Here is a 26,853-nt window from a genome sequence, read left to right on the forward strand (position 1 = left end):
CATCCATCTGTCACATTATCAAGTGTGTTTGTGTGGCCAATCAATCAATGACAATGATCACTCAAGAGTACATTAGGAAGTTTGGGCCATGGCCACCATTCTCTAATGGACCCTGGATGTGACGCCATCTCGTCTCTTCTTCCCTTCCAAATAAGCATAATGTATTTAACACCCTGTCGCCAAATTAGCATTTGCAGTGTGCGAGTTGAGCACGCGGCGCCAAAATAAACCCCAATCATACCCAAGGCGAACTCCATGTCTCCTCCTTCAGCGCGAAACCAGCAGGCCCAATGCACAGCCATACTTATCGCCGTGGCCCACATGCACACTTGTACATCATGCAAATGACGCCCAGTGACATGCCAAGTTGCCGCAATGCAATCACCTGTTGTTACAAATGAGAACAAAGTCTGCCACTGCCCTCGCCAGAACCCGCGAGCCAATGGGCATCTCGGTGTGATGGCGGGAGGGCGGGAGAGGACCGGGGGAGCAAAGCGGAGGTGGGCATGCATATGGATGAGCGACGTCTGGATGATAGACAAGAGAGATAAACAATAACAACAAGTGAGACGAGTGCAACAGGCTCCCGTGAGACTCGGCGGGAAAGGTTGTTGCCATGGTGAAGGTGAAGATGGAGAGGTGAGGTCGTAATCTGACAAGCCTTCGCTGGCTTTACTGCAAGACAACCAGCAACTGTACCCTGTCATTTCCCTCATTATTTATTTGTCTCTTCTATTTTTGACATATTTATAATCTTACTAACCCCAGAGTGGATTAACTCAGACAAGCAAGGATTAATTACAATTAAACTGGGAAGGATCATTTGAAGACTGAGATCAGCAGAGCTCTGCAACATCATATGAGATTTATGACAAGTGGTCAAAATGTCACGATAAGACATAATAATAAGAGGATGCTGTCAGTTGAATGCACTTTTTGATGCCAGCCAAACCGCAAATGCTCTCACAACTTTTATTCTCCTCTCCATCTGGCCTGAGTGGGTTGTTTTCATGTCTTATATGTAATTAATGTCAACGTCTACTAAATATTTTGCAGGCAGCATTGTGAGCCAGCTGTTGTCGATGGATTTTACTGTGATGGTTTCCTTGGAGACTGTAGGCAAGTCTCATTTAAAGTGACACACATTTCCCCGCGTGCTTGTCAAATTATTACCCCCCTAACCGATTGTCAGACAAAAACATGTTGGGAAGAGGATTTGCAGGCAAACATCAAATAAAAAGATACTAATACAAGGTCATTAAAGCTGAAAGAAGCAATGAATGCACCCTCACACCACCGTTTTCAAGGCAAACCGTCAAAAATATTTAGCTAAATCGATGTCATGCTCAACCCACGTTAGCTTTTTTTTCTTCCTAACTTTCCAGCTTTGAGTGACTTTTAGGGGAGTTGTAATTGAGACCCGTAAAAAAAAAATACATTGCTTCTAGTATTCACAACAAATGTTAGAGAAGCAATAATTTTGAGTTAATTTAAAGTTCCGTTGACGGCCCAAAAAATTTTAACGCACGATTTATGATCGTCACTTACTTGGAAAGCCTGTAATGGGGGAATTCCAGTCGCAACGCAGCAGACACGTCCACGTCAAAATTTTTGCAGTAATACATTCAATAATAATGCTTATATTTGTGGTGACTGCGATCAAGTTGTGCAATTTTTAAAATGTGCAGAATTTCACAAATTACTTCATGTTAAGATTAGATTGCTCTTAATATGAAAAGAAAAATGCACCGAGCTGTCACCGACGTCTTACAAATGCAATTATGCCATCTAGTGGCAGAAAAATTACCACATAGAAAATGCACTTTGGCAAACATTAAAGATTAAAAGGCCACTCTGATATCCAACAAAACAAGCCCCTTGGACGAAATCATCCACTAAAAAGGATTAGCTCACCAAACACACACACACACATGCCAAAAACAGATTGTGCTTAAACATTTTGTGACGAGTCCCCCATGATGGTTGAGTCTGGGTCAGGATGATGGTAAACAATCTTAAGTCGTATCTCTCTTCTGCTTGTGCATCTGGTGTTTGCAATTATTTTGGCATAACTTTGAAAATGGAGCTGCTGTGATTCCTGCCACTGCCGTTTGATTGTACGCTGGCTCCCTCTCGCTGAGGTCAGTCCAGACATGAGCATCGATGTGACGTGGAAATGTCTGAAAGCAGCCACGTTTGGGGATCACAGGAATGCAGTGTCCCAGGTGCCGTTGCTTGATTTATTAGATGCATGCAGAAAGATGGCTTGATGGATTTGCTGATGACATCGTAAACAGGTGAGGATTAAGCCTTGATTTTTTGGGGGTTGATATCAACTAGCTGGTCAAGAATCAAATCGGGTGCATTACTGAAAGGTTAGAAATGATGTCAATTGAGACTTGAATGTAAAACATTGCCTAGCCACGAATAAAAGTGAGTTATCATGGGTCTCAGTGGACGGTGTTAACATTTTTTTCCGTTGCATTATCATGATACAGTCGTGACGAGGGCAGCATGATTCAAATCCCTGCTCAGGCTGAGGTCCACCATGCATAATTTTTTTCATATTTCTTGTAACTGTCTGATGGGGTGGGGGGGGGGGGTCATCTTTCTCTGGCCTTAACTTGTACCTCTCATTAGATTTTCTAATTAAACTCTAACTGGGGTTTTCATTCGTTTGGTATTGTCTTAGACTTTGCACAGGTATAATTTGGCATAAGGGGGTGTTTGCCCCATTGTGAGAAGGAACACGGCCGACTATCAGCCTATCAAAGCGGCTCATCTCATTACCATTAAAATTAGGGCAGTCAAAGCAAACACAGTGCTTGGCATTCCGCCTTTGTGAAAGTAGAAATTGACTCACTGGGATCCACGCATGATAGAGTTTTATTTTTTAAGCCGATATTTGTGCCAAATGCCAAAATATTGACATCGATAATCATCCATCCTTATCGTTTATCTATGTATGAAAATAGGCCCCGAGGTGTTATTTTTGTTGTTGTGCACTCGTGGACATTCATTGCCCGTGAAAGGCACACCTCTACAACGTGATGCTAATTTGTCCAATCGGGAGCTGTGCTGGATCTATGTTGGAAAATCCACCTGGATAATTAAAACAAATTAAATAATAAAAAAAAAAAACATGCCCATCCATCCTTTGCTAGCACCTGGTTATAACTGTAGCAAAATCAAGCTGAGGAAGGGACCACAGGCAGCTGAGGATTCGGAAGGAACACAAAATTGGGAACATTTCTGTTCCGACACTTAAGTTTATCAACTCTTTTAAAATGCTCATTAATTATGCCTTCCAAGGAATAAATCTTCAAACAATAACATTACGTGTTACAGTAACTCTCTATTTTGGATTAGTCACCCCTCCAACGTAGCATCCGTGGCTAACATCCGCTTGTTGACAGTGCTAATGGTAGCTTTGTTTTGCTAGCGGCGCTACTTTGTTGACGTTTTGTAATCAGGTGTGGGTTTGATAAGAGAGTTGGCGGGGGCCGGACGTTTATAAGTGAAGCGAAGCTACATTTAAATCTTGCTAGCAATTTTTAACCCCCCCCCCCCCCCCGACACTTTAATAATACATGTTGCTGTTACAGTTTTCCTTTGGCAATAATTGGTAATCACAAAACCAGTTAAGTTTTTCCTTGGGCGAATAAGCAAAAGCAGGAGGAAGTACTATTGCGGAAAACACAGAAGCAGAGCATAAAATAATGAAATCACAGCAAGGTCACAGGCATGGTCACGCCATGAATAAAAAAAAACATGGCAGAGGTAGTCACGTGGGTAAGCAATGCAAGCGATTGCCACTGCCAATCGCCAACGAATAATGTCAGACCATCAGACTAATAGCACATTCCCTACTTTTACATCAGGTTGCCAGATATGATGTTATGCATGTAAGCTGTGTATTTGATAGAGCTGACCCGATCCACAGGGGTGACCCCCGTCCACCGACACGGTGAATCTTGTCGACAAATGAGATATGAGGGATGTGAGGGACTGCACACAAATGTCTGCCAGTTTGCCCGTACGCACCAACCTTTCGCATATTCATCGCTTGGATGATAAACGACACAATTTGGCCGCGGGCACCCGAGGCAGAGGGCATAATTGACACATTCTTTCCATTTGCATGTTGTGTAAATATGTTTGTAAGCGGACCGGGCGGGGAGGGGGGGGGGGGACGAGGAGGTTCGAGGGGGGAGCATATGTGGAATTGCGGGGATTCAAATGGAGTTTGGATGAATGGCGAGCACCCGAGAGTCTGTCTGGCAGCATTCAGGCACGGGTACATCATCTCGGAGGCATTGATGGGCCCTAATGCAGAATAAGGAGAGCCAATCAACTCCTATCTATCCATTCTGCCCAGGGTGACGCATTGTGGGGGTACTTCAAGGCCAATGCACTGCCACATTCTGCTGACAAATCATTACATTAGACACGTCGCCAGAGAAGGAGGATAATAAGATTGAGTTACAGAGTTTTCGATGCATTATGAACACCCCTTGCTTCCTTGATTCCTTCCATTTTGGCTATCCCTTCCATTAATCACTTTCCCCGGCTTGCTTGTCAGGGAGCTGATGGAGTTTACTCTCATCCCAATATAATATGTAAGAGTTTTGAATCGAACGGAGATGCGTGATGAATGATTTTGTCTGGTTTTACCAGACGATTAGGTGGTGATTATTTACCTATGCTTACTATAAGTTGTAGTGTATCATACTGTATGTTATGAGACTATTACAGCCTAAAATGAAAATACAGCTACTTATGCTAAGTTATTGCACATATTTTTTTCCATAAAAATCCGGAGCAAATTAAGACGATTGTGATACAACAGCACACTAACATTTTCACTGGGAAACATATAAACAAAAAAAAACAAGATGAGTCGGCCTATTTTTAATTGGGGGGGGGGGGGGGGGGGGGTACATCTGTATTTCAAGTATTTCAGTTGCGGCTCGAGTGTTAGCACCAACAGCCGCTACTTGCTAGCTAACCTGTAGCAAACAAGACGGTAAAAGCCTTCGGATTGCTTTTCAAAGGCACTTTAATACACACAAAAAATATAAATAAATGACGGCACACGATGTTGACATCCTGACACAGGCTGACCACTTTTTAACAAGCCAGGCTCACTCAAATTTGCCAATTAAACTGGCAAAAATCATTACGGACGTCACTTTGTTTCATCTATCAAATTCTATGAGGATGAATTTCATTTCATATATGTATTTAATGATTTCATTTTTTTTTTTAAATCAATGAAAGGGGGCAGAAAAAAAGTCTAACTTATAATGGAACGTAAAATCTGCCCCTGTTCAACACAAAATGAATGACAATTACAGTCAAGGCACACTTACAAACAAAATGTTACCAAATTACAAAGAATTATTCATTCAATATAATAATATGTTGCTGCATATCAATAATACCTTTTAAAATTTTTTAGTAATTGTGCTTTACCAAAAAAAAAATACAAGTGGACAGATAATCTAAAGTAGAGAGATTTATGAAAAATGTCAGGGGAAAAAAAATCACAAAATTAGGCAACATTTGTCATGGTTTGGTTTGGGTTGAGTTTGATTTATCCCTCAAGTCTCTTTAATTAATCATGATGTGTTCTGTGTTTGCCTGCCCTTCCTCGTGTGTCAACCAATCAGTGCCCTCAACCACTTGTGTCTTGCCCAGGTGTGTCTTGTTATGTCAATCAGTGTTTGTGTATTTAGCCTCCTGTTTCCTGTCAGACCTTGTCGAACCATTGTTGTTTCCCCACCTCCCGCAGTTGTTGTCACATATTGCCATGCCAGGTTTTTTGTTAGTTGTTAGGTTTATTGTTTGTATCTGGACTTAGTTGTTTTTGTTGAAGTTACCAAGTGCCTTGTTTGCCCTTTTGTTTTGTCTGATTCAATTAGACTTCTTTTTTGAGCACCTGTGCCTCCCTTTCCCTGCACTTGGGTTCACATCCACGCCAAACCCTGACAATATTAGCCTGTTCCACTTTTATTAGAGAATAAACGACAAGCCTTTTTTGATTGAATGAATTATCAATCAATTCATTGTCAAAAATAAAAATATATCTAAAGTGAGCAAATCCAAATAAATTGATTTTGAATTTTGCCCATAATTACTCAAATCATTAAAATGTCCTTGGCCCTCGGGGAAAAAAACATGTTGGCCAATATAATAAAGGATACCGTCAAATCAAACCGTATTATACCCATGTGTGTATTATACATGGGATCTTACTGTAATTGTGATTCCATCTAATCCCACAAATGATGCCATTACAGATGCCTTGAAAATAGCACGTCATTCTTCAATGATCTGTTGCAACCCGCAGTTTCGACCAACTTATTGAAAAATATTGTTGAATGTTACGATTATGAGTCCTCATTCTGGCCTAAATGAGAATTCAGGAGAAGTGGGCGACAATCATTAAAGATGGAAACAATTGAACGGACACAGTTGGACTATCTGGCACCTTTCCACCCTGTAATAGCTGAAGGTGGGGAAAAAAAATCAACAGCTAAATTGTCTTTCACCTTTGCAAAGCAGCCTCATACTGTTCAATCTTTATTTTCTGCTCGATTACCAGCAAATTAAAGGTTATCACAACTCAACAAAGACCCAGTAGGGGTGCTCCGTGGATAGGCTCCGATTAAACCTATTGACAGTCTGAAGTGCACAGTGACACATCTTTCTTTACCTCTTGCACCGTTTGGAGATGCCAAAAACAGCCCAAATGGAGCAAAAAGAAGTAGCCTTTAGTTAGCTCATCAATCACGCTTTAAGACAAAAGGCTGGAGGAAAAAGAGGGTGGAGTTGTGGAGACTTGGCCAAACCCCGTCATTCATCATCCATTATGAGACGATGAATGTGGGGTCTCCACGGTCCGGCTGACAATGATGAGACCGACTTGTGCCAAACGCAGATCGTAGCACGTTTTGAATAGGGTCGGCAACCTCGTAGCGACCAGGCAAAATCTGTTTCTACTCTCTGGGGTTTCACATTCATTTCAAATTGAAGGAGATATTATGCATGTTTTCATAATTTGAAACATTTCCCAGGTATCTTAAAAATAAGTTTTTGTCAAAATACCCCAAAGATCGATGAACTTGGCCAACCTTTTTTTTCTCCCATGTTTTCGGTAGTGAGCCTTTCTCGTGTATATAATATGCCACTGCTCACACCGCGCACTCTACTGCTCTACTCTACTCTAAGCAGGTGAAGAAAATAGTTTGATTAGATTGTCATGAAGGTACGGAAGAGGATAAGGGCAACTAAAGAGAAGAAAAAAAAGGTTGGCAGGATTCTGACTTCATTCTCAGCACTGACTTTAAAGTCAGAATTCTGACTTTGTGACGTAGAGCTATGAATTGTTGAATTGAGATTTAAGTCAGAATGCTCACTTTAAAGTCAGAATTATGTGATTAAAGTCAGAATTCTCACTTACTTTAAAGTGCGACTTTAACGTCAGAATTCTGAGATTAAAGTCAGAATCCTCACTTTAAAGTCAGAATTATGTGATTAAAGTCAGAATGCTGAGAATAAAGTCAGAATCCTGCCAACCTTTTTTTCTTCTTCTTTTGACTGGCCCTAATCTTCTTCCGTATGAAGGTAGCACTTTTTCACAAAACTGTCAAATTAAGATTGCCAATTAGTGTGAGGATCTGTTGGGGAAATGCTAACAGAAGACTTATTGTGTTGTGGAATTTAACTTGATGAGTGGCAAAGAAATCTAATTGTAAAAAAAATAGAAAGTAAAACTTCCATAATATATTGTACTTTAAGGTCAAAGTTAGGGGCAGTAAAGTGTGAAGGAGGGAGGCAACCTGTTCAGCCGAATATCCGTCTTACCTGGATGAGTGACTCGCTCAGTCGTTCCTCGTCCACCTGAAGCACAATTTCTCGGATCTCTTCATAAGGCAGGCGGAACGAGCCCAAGAAAATTGCTGTTGAGGCGGAGAGAAAGAAGAGGAGAAGAACGCAATTTCCTTTTTGTTCTGTCGTACAAGAGACATTTTAACACGTTCCAAAAACAAAATGAAAAAAGAGCTAGCGTGTCACCCGTGAGAGCAAAGTCCGGCCACAGAAAAGCTTGTGGAAGTATGAGAGCAAAACATTGAGTATTACAGATGATAGTAGATGAACTTAATGGGTATTGCAAACAAACCAAATATAATTAAAGTTATGTTGTAAATTGAAATCAAGCCTGTTTGTTGGGGGTATGACTAAATAATTCAATAATAATAATAATAATAATTCAAATAATCCCAACCAGACCTTTTTAGCTAGTAGGGGAGTAAAAAAAAAACGGTTTTATCTGGATTATTATTTTTTATTTAATAAAAGATACGGGTGCAAAAAATGGAACCAAATCAAATCATTACATTTTGAAATGTATTGAGGTACGTATCAAATCGTCTTTTAATGGAGAGATGTATCTTAAAGGTAATTACACTTTAACAGTACTGACATGTTCATTCAAATGTATGTCAAATGACAATACAACAGTCATTGAATCATACTCTTTCAAAATGAGCCGTACCATATCGGATGTAATCCTAATCCCTTTGTGTTGACCTAAATCAAATCAGTCCACTTAAAACCGTCCTTGTAGCATTTTGTATCCCCCACGTATCGAAAACCATATTAAATAGTTGTATGTGGAGAGATGCATATGTGCCCTAATAACTAATATTTTTATAATTATAAATAATGAAATCATTATATTATATTATTTTACTTGTCATAATGAATAAATATAAATAATGTAAATATAAATAATGATAAATAATGTGCTTTTTCTTCTTTTTTATTTTTTGAAGTTCCTAATGTTGTAGTTTTTATTAAAGTTAATGTATTATACTGTACACTTATGTTAATATTTGTCTGAATATTTACTACATTTGTTCTTGTTTGAGGGAAGCAACCAGGCTGGAAGGTGGGAGGAGCTGAATCTGGCACCTCCCACTGTTCAAGACTGGAAGGGGGAATGTACTTGTTTAATGATTTGTTTGGAGTATTTCATTTTGTTAATTTGGTTTAAAGGCATTTTAGTTTTCACTTGTTGGTGTTATTTATATTTGTTATTTTTTTCCTATAGAATTAAGTTGGTAATTTTGGTTGATTCGTAATCATGCCTCCCTCGTGTTTATTTTGGTTGCTCCACCCCTATTTAAGCCACCTAAATTGTTTGTCTGAAAGTCAGTTCAGTTTGAGTTTTATTATGTTGTTGACCTCTTTTAAATTGGGCCTAAAACTTTAGCTATTAGTTGATGTTGGATTTTTTGTGAAATCTTTTTTCTCTGATTTGATGAAATAGTATCTCTTTTGTCTAAAATTGAAGCGCCTGTATTCTTGTCCATGTTTGGTCCACTGCATTCATGTTCAAAATGAATTGCTCAAAAGAAAAAGGAAAAAGGAGCGAGTGTTGCAGGCGATACTTATACTGTATTCATACTGAATAGATCATGGCTGACGTCAATTAAAATATGTCATTTTCTTGTTCATCTGCTTATACGCTATCACTACTGTTTGTGATGAGAGGTACAAAACAACACATTGGTTCTAGTCAAATTGTACCCTAGAGGCATTGACAACTGTGGCAATAATTATAGCCCGCTGCCTATTGCAATCACAGTCACCTCAACTCCAACACGCAGTCCTTTTAAATAGCTGATTTTGGGGGCTCCGTCGGAGAGGACCTCGTGTTCTGCATGGCGAACAAGCTTTAATTTCGCACCTCAAAAGCCATTGGAGGGATCCAAACCTCTTGTTGCTTCACATTTCAATGAGCGATGCTATTGGCAAAAGGGAGCGATGTCGCAGCCGCGAACGCATGACACCTGTGTCGTCCATATGTCGGGAACATATGTCGAGTTTGTGTGTCTTCATCACACCTTGATAACTTGCCAAACTGTTTCATCGGTTGGAAGGTAAGACATTTACCGCAAAAAATAAGGAGGACGTAAGGTGGCGTCAATGTATATATTGCTTCCTTCCACCGTGGAAAGGTTGTGGAGGAAATACACCATTAAACGAACAATTTAGAACCCGGGAGATTGAAATTGCTAACATGTAGCCCAAAGGCTTGCTTGTGTTAAGAATCTATTTTCCACATGCTAAAAGACGGATAGTGTGTACAATCCATAGATGCTTGTGATGACTGTTAAATGCCAAGGAAAGAGTAAAAACACCGTCAATAGTGAGCTGTTTGCCAACATTTTGAGCTGAGCTGTTCATGGATGTAAAAAACAAAAAAAACAGAATTAAAGGTCATGGCTGACAGACTTACATAGATTCTGTGCTGTCTTGGCGTCCAAGATGCGAAGCTCCTTTGCTTTCTTCTTAATCTGTGCCATTCTGTCGTCAGTCTCGTCTTTTGTATCTTTTCTCACTATAGCGAGTGGACAAAAATATTGCATTAGTATGTTTATAAAGTATTTTAACAGGCAACTACTCAAGGCAAATTGCATTTCCCTTCTATGAGGTTTTGTGAGCACGCTAATGCAAAAACACAAAAGCTGGAGCTACTTGACATTGGGTGAAGAATAGAACAATGAGAGTGCTGGCCAGAGGAGCTTTCATATGTTCAATTGTCTCAATGCGCCACAAGGGACTTTGTTCTCAGAGAGGCTTCTTCTTTTTTTTTTCACTTTGGAGTCTCTGAACGTGTAACGTTCAAGCAAATAATTGCATGCATTTGCAGTAATGCAAAAAAAATGTACACTTACAGTCACTTATTGCAGTAATTTGCAATTAGTGGGGCCCATAAGTGAGAGGTCAAAAAACACAGAGAACATTTTAGGCATATCCAATGATGGGATTTTTGACGAATAGATGAACAGCAATGGGCATAAATAACTTAAATGCACATTTTTGTTACTTGTTTGTTTTAAAATGTTGAATTCTAATCTCTTTATTACTATGATTGCAATCATTGTTTCTTCTTTGTGGAAATCTCTGAAATTAATGTTCTGTGTGCAATTATTTCTCTCTGAACTCATTCACTCTCAGCCATTTTCACTGACGCAACCCCCTTCGCTCCCGGCTGTTTTACTGGATTTTGCAAGACCCACGGAATATTGTGTTATATTGCTATAAAACAATAAAATTGCTATAAAGCTACATCAAAGCCTTCTGTATACTGTAACATTAAAAAAAACATTAAATTTGTTTTTATAAATATGTCTTTGGGGGGCACTTAACACATTTAAAATAAAACATTTTTATACGTTTTTGGGAGCAACTGGGTTAAAAAAGATGGGTGCTTTGGAAGAATATTTAATAAAAAATAAAAAATAAGGAAAAAATGCTGTTGGTGGTAGTATTTTGACGTTATTCACAGTGCATTGAATCGAAAATATTATATTAGACAAGACATATCTTCTGAAAGAAGGTTATGGCAGGGCTAATATTATTCTAACCTTTTAATTTATGAAAATCTTACAGTTCATGATTGATTAACAAAACAGACAACTTCAAAGGAAATTAGGCCTTTAAGACTATATCAGCTCAAATATGATGCAAAATGGGTGGAAAAGTGTAAAATATGGGAGAAATAACAGAGCGGTTGTATAACAGGCTGCCGGTGAAGGCTCACATAACATAACTGATAACCTCCGCCAAAGAATGCGACGGCCAAAATGATGAAAACAGTTCAAGACGGGTTTACAAGATGCAAAACGAACGCTAAATGATGAAAAAGGCACTTTAGATAAAAAGTTGATAACCTTGAATCAAAGCCTAAAGCAAAATTATTCAAATTATTATACATTCAAATGAAAATATCCACTAAGATTACATTTTGGAAGCAACTTGCCCAACACTGCCGAGTGACTTTTTGATTTTACAGCAACACAATGTAATCCCAAAAGAGCGCTCCTCTGCATCTACTTGTGGGAACGGCGGCAGATTTTGTTGATAATCTTAACAACTGCTCAGAAAGAAGAGGACGGGTCTCCCAAGAGGAGTCTCCCAAGAAATCAAGAACAAACAACATGCTCCCCGAGCGCCACGCGTCTGCTGTTTGAAGAAACAATCAGAGACGAAGCATCTCCTGGGCAGCCAGATGAAGCAGTGCTGAAGGCACCTGCCTCGCTCCGACGCCTCGCTGTCGACACGCGACATGAGGGAGGGGAGCATTAATACAAATCAGTCGTGCTAAAAGGCATGCGCATGCGCTATTATGTGTGTAATTGTGTGCCTACTGCCATATTTTCCGCAGGTTCTGTTTGGCTTCCGAACTTGATTGCTTGGCGTTATTGTAGGCCGCTAAGTACCTCGTTTATCACTGCAATGGTTATGTCAAAGCAAAGGTATTATACAATTCACTTTGTAAAACAACTTCAGAAGTGGTGAAGATTTACTGTAATAAAATACTGTATATAAATCTTGACAATGTCTTACTGATAATATTGGCATGAGCAACTGAACATTAACTTACTTTTTTTTCTTTCTTTTTTTAGCATTTAAGATGTATAACATGTTTACTATATTAAGGTTGCCAAAATTTGCCCAACGAAATGTGAATTTAAAGCACTGACCACGTGGGTTGAGAAAAGAATGTCTGATAATGATAACTTCCAAAAACCCGAATATTGTCGGTGCTTGTGTGAAAAACACTTGTGTCCATTTTTTATATAAATTCTGCACTGTCTTGTCCATTTTTTTTTCATAATTTTTTTTTTTTTACATTTTTGGGATGTCTGCAATCAGTTTCATCCCAAAAACATAGCAATAAAAAAGAAGAATAAAAATGGACAAGATGTGAAAAACACTTATGTCCATTTTCTTAATTTATTTTTATTTTTATGTTTTTGGGATGAAACTGAATAGAGACATCCCAAAAATTTAAAAAGAAAAAAAAGGGAAAAAAAGGACAGTAATCTATGTAAAAGTAGGATGAAACTGAATGGAGACATCTGAAAAACTTAAAAATATATGTATTTATAAAATAATAAATGGACAAGAATGTGCAGAATCTATGTAAAAGATTGACATAAGTAGCGACGATATTCCGGTCATTGTCTATTTTTTTTCTTATTTTTTTCCATCTAAATTTCATCCCAAAAAGTAAAAAAAAAAAAAAGAAGAAGAAAAATGGACTTAAGTGTTTTTCACGTAGCAGCGGCGATATGCTCTTATCCAGGTTTTCGCCATCTTACGTTGCCAAACTTGAATTGTGTACATTGATTTTTCTGTTGCCTTTTCACACTATTTTCTGTCTCCATGGCGTAAATGCCACAGTGTGTGTATACATACACACATTGGCAGGCCTTGCTTGGCAGCAATCCTTCAACCACAGTTGTCCAAAAGCATGAATGTCATATTGTAAAAAATCAGAAATAAACTTAATACTTCACAAAACTTTTTTTTTTTTGTATCAGCCAAAGCATGCACCCCGCCTACTCATTATTCCGCCAGCGAGCTTAACCTGTCCCACAGTGACGACCAGTAACATCTGACCATCGTCCTTGCCAATATTTAAACGTGTTTGACAAGCAGCCCAGCGGCTACAGCATAAGACTGTGACAACAAAACCATCCCGCTTGTACAGATTTATCTTTGGTGAAATAATCCCTAATACAATCCATACAGCAATCGCGCGGCAAAGGGCGATTTGTGATGTTCACAATGTTTTATCGACTCAAAAAGGCCAGCTGAGACACGTTCTGCTTCTGTGAATCAGATAAACAGCATGGGATAATTTCAATTTAATGTTAGTTTGCTTGCGGTTGTAACAGTTTTGGGTGTGAAAAGATAAGGCATTTTCAATCCTGTAAAATACAGCCTATTAATAGGACTTAATCAAGCGGTCTCACAGAGCTCAACAGAACTAATTTATGGTCAAAAATGGGCCCCTGAGGCAGTCTTTCTTAACAATTATTTTTTATTGGCCATGCACATTTGAGATAAAGAAAAATGTTTTAATAAATGTGTTACCCTGATTATTTTTTTCTTTTTGGGGGGGGGGGGGGGGAATATTCATGTAAAACTTAAGACAACTGAATGATCCCAAGTAACTCCAAACAAGCACATGAGGAGAATTCTCTAGTGAATGTAACTGTAAACTGTAACACATCCTATTAGCTGAGGGGGCGGTAAAAGCTTTCCCCTGTGCCAAAACACACTCACCAAATTAACAAAGATTACGCTGGGAAAATAAATAAGCGCCACAGGAAAAACACATTTGGCTTATTCAGTATCAATTGGCATCACCGTTACGCCTTGTGGGTCTTGGACTGAGGTTTTCCCTCTGGACATTTTGTGATTACAAGAGTTCTCCAGCACTTGAAGGTTCCGCATGTTCCGCTGGCCCACACTCAGCATCCTGGTTGCCTTCCATGCGGCATGTCCCATAAGACGTCCATTAAAACACATGGCATTAGCAAGCGAAACAGCGCCACATGTTCACTTCCGGAGGCCACCGGATACCACAATTGAGTCAAGAGATGACATATTTAACCCTATAACGTCAAACGTATCAAATTAACTAAAAGATATTTTGAGCGCTCCATTTCATGATTATATTTTTTTCCCCATTAAAACCCTGACATACCTGTATATGACCTGCCACATGCAGTGCACGGATAATTCATTAGAGGGCAGTAATCACCCATCTGATGGCTTTTCTAGCGACCTTGCAACATTGCCACAATTGAGAAAGGAGAAATACCTGATTTTGAAGATTTTCTTTGTCAACTATAAAAGTTGAAAAATGTTACTTAGACAACATTATGAGAAGTTAATGGGTGGATATAATGTGAAAGTACTCAATATTTTTGACTAAATGTTTTAGCAAAACCGTGTTAAAAGTGTATACAATTTGAAACAGTAAGTGTATAAAGTCATTGTTATTTTTTTGTAAATTGTTGCATTTGCCATGCGAATAAAGCTTGATTTTTCAACCAAAGTAATAAAATGTTTATACATACATAGTTGATCCTTTCCCAAAATACACAAGAGAGATGCAAGCTCTGCACAGGCCACTTTGCCTAAGTCTACTGTAAGAAAGTAACATAAACTGTTTTGAGGCTTTCTACTATTAAAATTAAAAATTGTGACCCACTAAGTTGGTAAAACAAATCAATTATGTTTCCAGTTACTTTGGTGGAGTTCTCAAATATCAATAGTGCATGATAGCAGTTATACTATACTTATTAATAGTGGCAAATGTCCTATTCGATTTTTGGAAATACTAATATGCTTGATATGTCTGTTTATCATTAAATTGTTGACAGTTATAAATGTACAAATTTAAAGCATTGTGACTGGATGTATCAAATATGACACAAATCCAAAGCCATATCTGGAAGTTGATTTCCAAAAATATTTTTGTTTGTTCAAAAGGACCAATAAATACTCTATAAAGAAATAATCTGAATTTTCTCTCATATATTTCATGGTTCAGGCTTTATATGGTTAAAGGGAAAGTCACAAAGACTGACAATGTGGTCTAATATGCCTTCAAACTCATATTAGATGTCTGTTTTAATATTTCCTACATCACTGTAAAAAAAAAATCACTGGGGAATCCCAAGAGTTGTCTACTTAGCATGAATATAGCGCAACTTCCCTTAGCTGATGTCATATTGTTGTTCCAAACTAATTTAGAGAGACTGAAGACCGTGTTACAAGCCTCAGGTCCATCAACCGCCTGAACAGAAGATCCCAAGGGTGAATCTTTAGCATGACGACTCCTTGCACATCTGGTCCGAATTAAAGCTTGACAAATCTCACGTTACTTCAACACGACAAGGGGGTAATTTTACCCAAATGGCCTCCGCAATCACTGCATCGAAGTCCGACAGAAGCCCATTGGGGATTTGCTCGAAGGAGATATTTGACCATGAAGCTACCGCCACAACAGAAAGTAAATTATGTTATTATGTCAATGAACCACAAGTTTAAAGATTTCCGAACCGTCTCATGTCGTTTCAGTCTGTCAAAATAGCCGTTGCGGTTCAGCATATAATCATGAGTGACATGATATGGAGTAATGAGTGAGTTAAGTATATTCCCTGAATTTCCTGTACCGTCTTTAGGAATTAAAGTTGGCCTTGCACTTTTGTAAACTTGAGAATCTCTGACCATTTGTGTCTTTATGACTCAAGGTGAAAAACATGATGAACGCAGGGGGGCGGAAGAACAATCAACTTTGCAATCATCATCATGTTCAATGATAAGTGGGATTAGAAAGATCATGATAACTTCCATTGAGAGTCCCAAAAACACACTTAAGGGTGAATACAAGACATTTTTAGCACATGCAGTACATTCCTACAGGATTCTATCTGGTTTTGTTTTTTTATTTTATTTTTAAATCTGTATTGAGACAAAACAAATCTTATGCGCAAAAGAAGTTCCACTACCATGGAAGGCTTATTTGGCTTTGTTGTGATACTTAACTAATTTGCTCCCAAAAACATATAAAAAACATTCTATTTTAAATATTGCCATGATCCCAAAAACATATGTATACATTATGTATGTTTTTATGGGGGGGGGGGGGGGTTGCTAGAGAATACAGAAGGCTTTGAAGCAGCTTATGACCTGAAGAGGACACTTAAAGCAATGGTAGTTATTTAAAAAAAAAATATATATATATATAATAAAAATGGCCAGCAGGTGGCAGCAGAGTAAGAGCTCAACCAGGGCCATGTTGCAAAAAGCTCTTTTCACCAGTGTTTTCAACAGATTTGTGAATACTGATTAAACTTAACTATGTTCTAATGCTAATTGCTGCAAAACGGAAAAATAAATATTTTTTTTTTCTTAATGAAAGAAAATAGACTCTAATCCTTCTTTTGGTAGGTTCCATAGCAATAAAACACAATATTCTGTGGGCCTTGCAAAATCTGTCAAAATCCAGTGAAAGAGCCGGGAGCAAAGGTGGTTGCTTCTGTGAAAATGGCTGGGAGTGAATGAGTTCATTAGTGTCAAACTAACTGTTCTAAATTGTTTTTAGAATTATTATAGATAGATTATTGAACTGATAACCCCATGGACTAATCGAGTAAATCACACAGAGCGAGACAATTACATTATGTTCTCCTTACTTGGCATTTATTAAGAGAGTGTATTTTTTTTTAATAATGGAAATAGAATGAATCTGCATTATATTTCCATTATTTTCTATGGCAGAATTTGCTTTGGAAAAAGAAGAAATTAGAAAGTCAGGCATCCCTGAGCAGATTTGTCCGACCTTTCATGTTATACTCGATAATAATGTAAAACATTTGTATTCATGTGCTCAAGTTAATAAAATACCAATTGACACTCAGAAAACGTATTTGTTCAAAAGCTAGAAAATGAGTCTTATGGCGAAACGCACAACAATGTCAGGCAAAGAAAACAATCTCTTGAATCAATAACCCTGAGCACTGTCCTGACCTGCATCTTTTAACAAGTGTATTTTAATCTGCCCTGTATCTAAACACGCCGCTTGTTTGCTGTCAGTCAAAGGCAAGGGAGTGTGGGAAGGCTCTGACTCTGCCTCTCAAATTGGACGTGCTCCCGGGGCAGCGAATGGATTGATCCCGGCAGCCAATCATTTGGAAGGAAGCGCTCTGCGCTTGTGCCAAGGCATCGCACTGCGACCCGAGCGTTCTTGAGCGCTGCTGGGAAAGGAGCTCGCTCAGTGGCGCTTAAGGCTGCCGCCGGTGTCTGTTAAGACCCGGCCATGCCTTTAAGCATTCAGTAGACAATATTGGTGCAGGGTTCATAACACCAGGAGGGGATGACGATGAGAGATTTACCGCTAAGGCTATTCCTCGGGTAGATGGATAGATTACACATACAGTATCCCTAAGGTCTCTATTAGAGGCACCGACCGATGTGGTGAAAGATGAAAATTGAGGGATGTTTCAAGGTGTCAACATTAGATTGTGTGTGTGAGTTTGTAATAACGGATCTGAAGATGTTTAGCACATCTGTTCCCAATCTGTGGAAATTAGGGCTTTATATATATTTGTTTTTAAATTGTATTTATTATTACTATTATGATTGTTTTAAGCCTTTCCCAAAACTTGAACCTTCTCAGTCTCAACACTGCCAAGTCATGATTGGCAAAATAAAGGTATTTGGTATAACTTCAAAAATCAGAATGATGTAGTGAGAGTAATGGCAGTTTGGAACACTCTTATAACTGCTGGGTCAAAAACAACCCAATTTGGGTCAAACAATTAGACCGACCCGCTACATGGGTCAATTTGAGCCAACTGTGGTTTATATTGTACAAAATAATTTTGTTTTTGTCTGTTTTTTTTTGGGCACAAAACACACGCACACACTAAAAGTCATTTTGACACAAAATTAAAGTTAAAGTTAAATTGGCTTAAATAGCGGATCAGTCCAATTTTTTACCAAATTTGGGTTATTTTTTACCCATAAGGGTGTAGTAATACAGGACTCACCTAATCCCGGATGATTAATGATTATGGTAATATTATTATTATTATCATCATCATCATCATTAATAATATTATGATGATGGGGGGAAAAAAATACCCAAAATTACATATTATTTGGTAACCGTCTTGTCTTTTTCAACAACAGGTTAAATGAGCTAAACTCTTTGAGTTGTTAATTCATTTCAAATATTGGTGAGTGTTGTCATTGGCTATGAATTGATCTTTGATTTGTGCACTGAGAAGAGGAATCTGTTCATATGTCAGAGGGTGTATGGCTTGAAAAGAGGAGTGGCTGCCTTAGCATAGTTTTGTGTTTGACAGGCTGTCAAAAAAAAGTGACCTGGTAATGCATAAAGTGTCTTTAGAAAAATAAACATATGTACACGGAAATAGGACATCACAAATTGTTTAGTTGATGATAAATCTGAAATCCAAATATTATGAGGTCAACCATCTATTTTTTCATTATCTGTCTGAACTTATCTTTCACTTTAAAGGCTACTGCTGCTCATCTCATATGACTTCTGGCAGCAAAACGCTGAAGGAACCACTTTTTCTTTTTAGAATGCCGTACGTAACCTTTAGAGACTTTGTGACAAAAAAACAACAAATGATGTCCTGCTTTGAGGTTTATCTGACAGGGTGGAATTCTGTACTTTTCACAGATGACAGAAAACAATCTGCCCTCTCTCGACCCCACATACTTTCGTTCCCTGTTTTTGGAAGCGGCCCAGCTCCTTTCCAATTTGTCTTATTGTCTATTAGAGGAGATAAAAATAGGAGGTTCAGCACAAGACAAACAATCAGTTTTGTACTTGAATTCATTAAAGTAGGTTCATATTGAGAATAATTGGACAAATTTACATGGAATCCTAATTTATAGTTGCTTATAAAAATATGGTGTTAAAAGTGTGTTCTGGGTACAAAGATGACGTGCTAAAAGTAACAACATGTTCCAAAGTCTACAACAGTATTAAAAAGTGTACGTTACCATGCCTTTAGGTTTTTTTTATTTTTATGCATTAACGTATTACCTCCTCCTCCTCCCCTAGGGAAGGTTAACCGATAGGTTGATCCAATTTGTCTGCCGAGGCGTGAAATGACTTAATAAATACTTCACATTTCTATGTTGGAAAATGTCAAGGTTTCCTGAGAGATGAGGACAGGAGGAAGGGGTAAAATGACTTCCCCCCCCCTTTCAGGCAGCTCTGATCCACGCCTGTTAGCGCCAATAGGTTTATCCTTGGCAATCAACACGAGGACAGACACATACAGTACTGTATAATTCCAAGTCTCTTCACCTGCACTAAAGTGATGATTAAAAAGCCCAAGGCGGATTGCTCCCTGTCACCCGGTGATTCTAGTGGGGAATTCTGGTGATGTGAGTATGTCAAAACCTGAAGGTTCTGCTTGAAGATCCACGAAGAACGGCAGTCAAATCCTAAAGTCACAGTCATTGAGCCTCTGCACTTTTAATATATGCCACTCTTTTCTACATGTAGCATGCGCCTCTCGCTTTTTTATTCCTAACTTGGTCTTTTAAATGATGTTCAACTGGAGTTGGTACTCACAAATAAGTATTATAACGTACAATCAGTAGATATTTAAACCAGTAATACACTGTCACTGTCCACTGACAACCTCTAACCCCGGGATTACACCGCATGCGTGTGCGTCGCGTCTACGCTCCGTCTTGACTGCGTGCTTCGGACACGTCAATTTTATGGACAAAACTCACCGGCTGCGCACAGCTGCGGTCCGGCAGCTCCGTCGCGGACAACTTCCCGCCGTGTCTCGCGTAATCGCGCGCGATATTGTGGCATTGAAAACAACGATAAACACACTTTTGTCTGTGCTCAACAGAGAAGCAGAAATAGAGGTGGACTGGAACCTTTGATTTAAACTCATTTGATTTCACCTTTTTTTCCTGCTTTTTTATTTGGTTGTCCTTATAAAAAGGTTGTGCCGTGTCATATATTATTTTGTGGCTTTCCACCTCCATGTTCGCTGGTGTTTAAACCGGGAATAAGCACCTGGCCCGTTGACTCCAGGCCTGGCTACTCCCATTATGATGTTTACTGACATGATTGCGAAATAGGATCTGGTGAGTGTTTTATTCTGAAAAGTAACCGGAAACTTTATTTTGAAACTGCTAGTTAGCCATTTGACGGATGTCGACGTCCAGCAAAAATAGAAAATAGGTCTATCCGTGCGGCGGCCTCCGGCACGAAGAAGCTACTCCGCAGTTGATGCGCACACGCAGCCGGTGTAATTTGAACAAGCTGAACAAATCGGCTGCCGACGGAGCGGAGCGGGGAGACGCAACGCACACGCAGCCGGTGTAAACCCGGGGTGAGTCCACTTTATTGAGATTTTGGCTTTTCCACAATGGTACTGGTACTTGGTACTTCATTTATATAGCGCTTTTCCACCTTACAAGGCCCACAGAGCGCTTTACATTCAACGACTCATTCACCTACTGATGACGCAGCTTGAGGAGCAACTGGGGGTTCAGTATCTTGCTCAAGAATACTTTGACGTGGCCACAATCGCATGGGATCAAACCCACAGCATCTGGGTTGGGAGACGACCACTCAACCACTGATCCATGTCACAACCATGATGTTCTTCATGTGTGGCCAATCGGCTTTACACGATCCAAATTTTGGAGCTGATCACATAATTTATTTTTATTTTTTTAAACACAATCATCAATCTGATCAGAAGATGGACTAATCTGTCCAATCAAACCGCCCGCCCATTAATAGAAACAAATTGCATATGATTGACGTCCATTGAAATGAATTGTGAAAAATTCATAACAATAAATCCCCAAAAAACACTGATAAACATTCAATACATAGAAAAAGAAGGGGGTGTCTAAATGTATATAAATATATATGTAAAAAATATTTTGGGGGGAAAAATCTGACTATATGCTCAATGACCTTGGATTATTACTGATGGCGCCACAAAAAGTTCCTGTAATGAACAAGATAGTGTTTGCTATAATACAGTGCTTCTCAATTATTTTTGTTACACACACCCTCACACTCCCCAGGAAGAAAAAAAATACAGTATACCACACCCCCACCCACACCACATCGAGGCCAACTGTCCACCATGACTATAAATAGTATATTTTGTCCATAAAATTGTTGTAAGTACACATTGGCAGAGGAGCTAATACTTTCACACTCTCTGACAATAGCAGTGTCACTGCCACCTACTGTAGAGGATGTGCAATTACATTGTATTCTAGTTAAATAAAGAAAATAAATCCCTGGTATCGAAAATTTGAGAAGAACTTTTGTAATGTCTTATTTTATAGTGAATAGTGTAAGAATGTTCCGGCGAAGATGTTTGATTCTAGAAAGCATCAATCCAAGCAAACATCATTTGCCCTTGGCACCTTCTACTGACCGCATTAAATACATCAATGATGGCTCACTTGACTTTACACCGTAAGACCGAGATTCTCAGTTCACTGAATCATTCCAGACATGTATGACAAGTCGAGCGCCCAGTCACACCCAAATCTGAAAGTCAGCATTAAGTCCACCGGGTGTCTGAAATGAGTTGATGGTTAAAGCCTCAGAGGCGCCAATACACACTTTAAATAAGTCCGTGTCATATCCCGATCAGAAGCAAGAGCACCAGCTTTGGCCGCTGTGAGCTGTCCACGAGATCGTGCTGGATGAAGGGGAACAGCCCGTGTGGGCAAACACAAGCCCAGTGGCATGTGATCTCCCTCTCATGTATTTGGCCGCATGCAGAACCAAACACACTCTGGCAGTGATTTTGAATCATGCCTTTAGACTTCTCTGTCCCACTGGTACACTTCTAACCTGGCCGGACTCAAACAAGATCTATAAACAAAAATGTATGCAGTATGTAAAGCAACATATGGGAATTCACCTAAAAAGAGTCTTGAACCAACAGTTCTCAAACCAAGTTTTAATTGGGTCACCCACCGTCAGAGTCAAGTGTGGTATTTTATTTATTGTCAAGCAGGCACACATTTACAAGGGCTTTTTGATTCATGTTTGGCCAAATGTCACATCTGTTGTGTTGACTACAATTAATATATAATATATAGTGCTTAACAAATTTATTAGACCCCAACCAATGCAAGTTTTATATCACAGCTTCCCCCAATTAACAGCATTGGTAATTACAAAAAAATAAAAAATAATTCTGTAATCATTAATACACAAATAAGTAGGAGCTTTTTCATGTGTACTATGAAAAAAAAATTGTGTTATCAATTAGTTTGTAAACATATTGTTTTACTAAACGTATACTAGAGATTACCAAACATTCGTTATGTTTGAATGGTTTCTATTTTGCGTTGGTGACCTAATATGTTTATTATGAACTGTATATGTTTATGTTATGGATATATGAGTGATTTTTCTTTTCTTTTTTTCTGTCTTGGTTCCCAAATGTGTCACTCATATCTCCGTCTAAAATCAATTGGTAAACTTGTCTTAAAGAACAAATAATGACACGTTGAGCTTATAATAGATCTGCTGCCAAGTGCTGGGCTAGTACTAGTACTAGTATTGTGACATTCTTTTTTCAACAGTAACTTCCATATAGTTTTAAAAGAAACATTGATATAATGGATATTGCACATTCATTCATAAAGTTTTATTGCGCATCTCAGAAAACGGCTCCTTGCTGTGCAGTGTGCACACATTTTTCGACTTGGCACGGCATTGGTAAACCGGAAGCGCTGCGAACATTAGAAGAAAGAAACATCTTCGCCATCTAGCACAACAAAAATATCAGCTGGGTATACACATGACTGAAATGAAAATGTATGTAGTGTAAAATATCGCCTTAAAGGCTACGTATCGTGATACACGTGTATCGCGATACGTATCGTATATCATGGGAGGTTGTTAGCATATATGAAGACGTTCTGTTTCATAACAAAAACATTATGAAATAACTTTGAAATTATAGTTTCATATATTGGTATAAATGCATACAGTCGAGTCTCTGAAGTCGAACAACTTTTAGCTTGTTTCTGCCAACAAAACTTTTGATTTCCAATATGATATAAACATGCCAAACGGCAACTTTTTCTCAAAGCAAGAAATCTCTTGCAGGTAGGTGGACTTCACTTCCAAAGCCCCTTGCAAAGATTACCAACCATATTTTTATTATGAGTATCTTTATTAGTTGTGTGCCTCAGGGTCCTTGTACATTTCTTCGGGGGCAAACAAAATGAGGCGAAGCAGGCCCTCCCAGCCATCTCATCAGCCCTGACTCCTTGCCTCCACTTCACGCTTTTCCATTGTCCTTCCTCCTGGATTCAAAACTCTTAATTTGAACTAATTGCACAAACTAATTTATTTTTCTTCATGTCTCGGCATTTCTGCCTGTTTTTGTCCCGGCGGGCTCGTAAACACTTTTGGAAACGGGCTTTAATAAGGCTGCCTTGTGAGGGTTTGGGGCCTTTAATGGACACAGGGCTTGTTTGATAAGTCTCCACTTCATCACCGCCTTTATTAATTAAAGTTTATATTACATTAGAAACAAAGTTAAAGCTATTTCCACCCCCATTAATGGGTTCATGTAACTGCATATCTATGGCAAATTAATTGCCATCTCGCTTCCCCTACTGCAATTACGAAATGCTCACCAAATAGATTTTAGAAAGCATGTTTGTAATAACAATGAAATCCGCTTAGGTGAAGGCAAAACACAAAATAATTTCACTGATATTAGAAACATTACATTGTTCAAAGGTAGAGGAATGTAGCAGGCCTTTGAGAAAGTCAGGAAAATAAAACACAAGGGAAACTTTACCTCCCCCTGATGGCCTTGGGAGAGGTTATCGCTCTCAAAGGAGTTTTACTTAAGTTCAAATTCACATGTATTTATTTAAATGTCTTTTAATTGAAGTATTCAAGGCAAACCGTCATTTCTGATCTGCCAAGGATGCGTTTGCAGTTGGATACAAACCTAAACACTTTCAATACCTAAAATGTTTTCAATATGGTTTATGCTATTAATAATACAAAGATGTAAATATAACATGTCAAGACTCACTCATACTCTTCCACGAGGCATCATTTGCAGACAATAAATTCCCTACCCATATGGTGTGCATGTGTAGTATGTATAAAGAAAGGTTACAATGTGGGAGGAGATGTCCATGAGACAGCAGGGGAGATGGAATGTGGCATGTCAGATATAATGAATACACAAATATATATAGATATGTGTTATCTCAATGCACAGTAGTGACAGTATGGTTGTGTAGCAAACAAAAATAACACTCCCACTGAACATGTTGAACAAAGCAAATACATAAAGAAGAGCTTGGAACAACTAGCACATGTCTGAGTATTGAATCTGGGCACTGTATTGAAATTGAGGAATAAGCAGTTAAGAAAATGGATGGATGGACTTTTTTTGTGTTAGCCTTGGTTGCTCTGAGTTCCACTCTGCCCCACTGTCGCATGGTGTTCCACAGGGTTCAATTTTGGGGCCTCTGTTGTTTAGATTTTGTTTTCTGGCCTCTCCTTTCACAACAGCACTTAGAAACAATAATCAGTTCCTTTGTTATGTCTCTCCTGGATTACTGTAATGTACTTGGTTTTAGAGTCAGCCAGACCTCCCTCAAGCATCTCCAGCAGGTCAAAATGCTGCTGCTCGCCTCCTAACTGGAGCTAACTGGAGGGAGCACATTACTCCAATTCTGACCTCCCTTTATTTGCTCCCTGTAGAATTTAGAGTTAATTTTAGTATTATTTTTTTTTGTCTTTAAATATTTAAATGTTACTGCCTCCCTTGCTTTTAGACTCATCCACCTCTAGGTACCTGCCCTTTGCCTCAGGTGAGTGGACAAGACGACACTGGAGGTACCGAAGACTACGAACAGCCTCGGAGGGGATCGAGCTTTTTCAGGTGCCGGTATTGCGCTTTGCAATGTGTTGCTTTAGCGTTTTATTGTGTTCACTATTTTTATTTTTATTTTATAATATGTGACCTCACTCGTCTAAAAATGACAGTCTGATTATGATTACATTTGTGGAATAAGAGTTATGCAGCAAAATCCAGCCATTTTTGTCTAGCTCAGTAGGTCGGCCATTTTGCCACTTCCTGCCGACTGAAGATGACGTCAATATTGATCAGGGCTCAGGCAACGACCAATTATAGCTCACCTGTTTTCTGAAGCTGCTCTGTGATTGGTTGTTATCTGAACCCTGAGCAACATTGACGTCATCGTCAGTCGACAGCAAGTGGCAAAATGGCCGCACCCTGAGATGGAAAATATAATATATAATATAATAGCAATATTAGCCCGAATACCATATTTGGACAAGCCAGGCTGCATTGAACATATTACTGTCAACAACAAAAAAATAGGGTTGACTTCCCCTTTGAACAGGGAACAATTCAGTAATACAATGTAGAAACACAGGAAAACAGACTGCCACCTTAGCATCACGTCTTATGTATTTTCATAATCAACACATGTACATGGGTTCATCATCTGTGGCTCAGGTTCATGGGCACCTTGTAGAGGCCTACAACTGAGCAGTCCTTCAGTATGCAGCCTGCACTTAGCCTAGATTAAAAGACAACAGCACAAGCCTTGGAAGTCATGTCACCTCCGTTTACTCCTTGTCGAGACACCAATGAAGAGCTCGGTGCTGCTAAAATGGGCGTCTATTGTGTTTCTGTCTTCCTTTGTGTGTTTGACAAATGAAGTGTATAGCCATGCAGGGTGGGAAACCAGATTGGAAGCGGATGTTCAGTGGCACAATGGTAGCAGGTGCACATGGCTGGCTAATATTTGCACACCGGTTTCTGAGGCAAACAAGCAACTCCGTTGGAAGAGGGAAAAAGAGAGGGGAGGGGGGGGGGGTGTTCAATCTCCTCATAAACGCCTCTTTTAGCGTCACATAAATCCACAGCTAACTTTGCAATCCTTTCCCATCGCTCTTCTTCTTCTCCCCGAAAATCCCCTCAGTGCGACACAATTGCCAAGATGCATCTTGGTGACATTGTGGAGGTCATGACAAATCCTCTGGTGTGAATGTGGTACGCACAAAAGTGTACTATTGTGAACACCACAGCCTCCCTAGTCACACTTCACCTTTAGCCACACTTTCACACTGATGGATGTTTCAGAAAAGGGGAACTTTTTACGTTGAGCCCGCGGGCAAATGGATTGTGTTAACATACAATGGACAAGTAAACACAGGTCACGGTCAGGCCAAAGCTTCACAATAAATCAACCCCCGGCATCAAAGCTAAACATTATAAATAATATTTGTGCTCATGTCTAGAAGAGACGTATATACGGTTTATTTTGGTTTTGGGTATAACAATTTTGAACTGAAAACAGAAAGTAAAAATCTGTTTATTTGTTAGTTTAAAAGACAAGACTTTTTTTGTGGAG

The 26,853-nt window shown here is 39.0% G+C and overlaps 1 protein-coding gene across 3 annotated transcripts in view; it reads right to left on the reverse strand.

The window, feature by feature from the left end:
- Positions 1–26,853, reverse strand: part of diaph2 (diaphanous-related formin 2) — a 386,239-nt gene that overhangs the window by 160,417 nt on the left and 198,969 nt on the right. For all 3 annotated transcript variants that reach the window (XM_086084214.1, XM_086084213.1, XM_086084212.1), the window contains 2 exons: positions 10,310–10,411; positions 7,870–7,964 (listed from right to left, as the gene is read on the reverse strand). In XM_086084214.1, the coding sequence (XP_085940340.1) occupies positions 7,870–7,964; positions 10,310–10,411 (197 nt within the window). The remainder of the gene's footprint in view (positions 1–7,869; positions 7,965–10,309; positions 10,412–26,853) is intronic.

Source organism: Leptonotus elevatus, chromosome 9 (assembly GCF_054856555.1).
Source record: "Leptonotus elevatus isolate MCC_2025b chromosome 9, RoL_Lele_1.0, whole genome shotgun sequence".
Classification (NCBI taxonomy): Eukaryota; Metazoa; Chordata; class Actinopteri; order Syngnathiformes; family Syngnathidae; genus Leptonotus; species Leptonotus elevatus.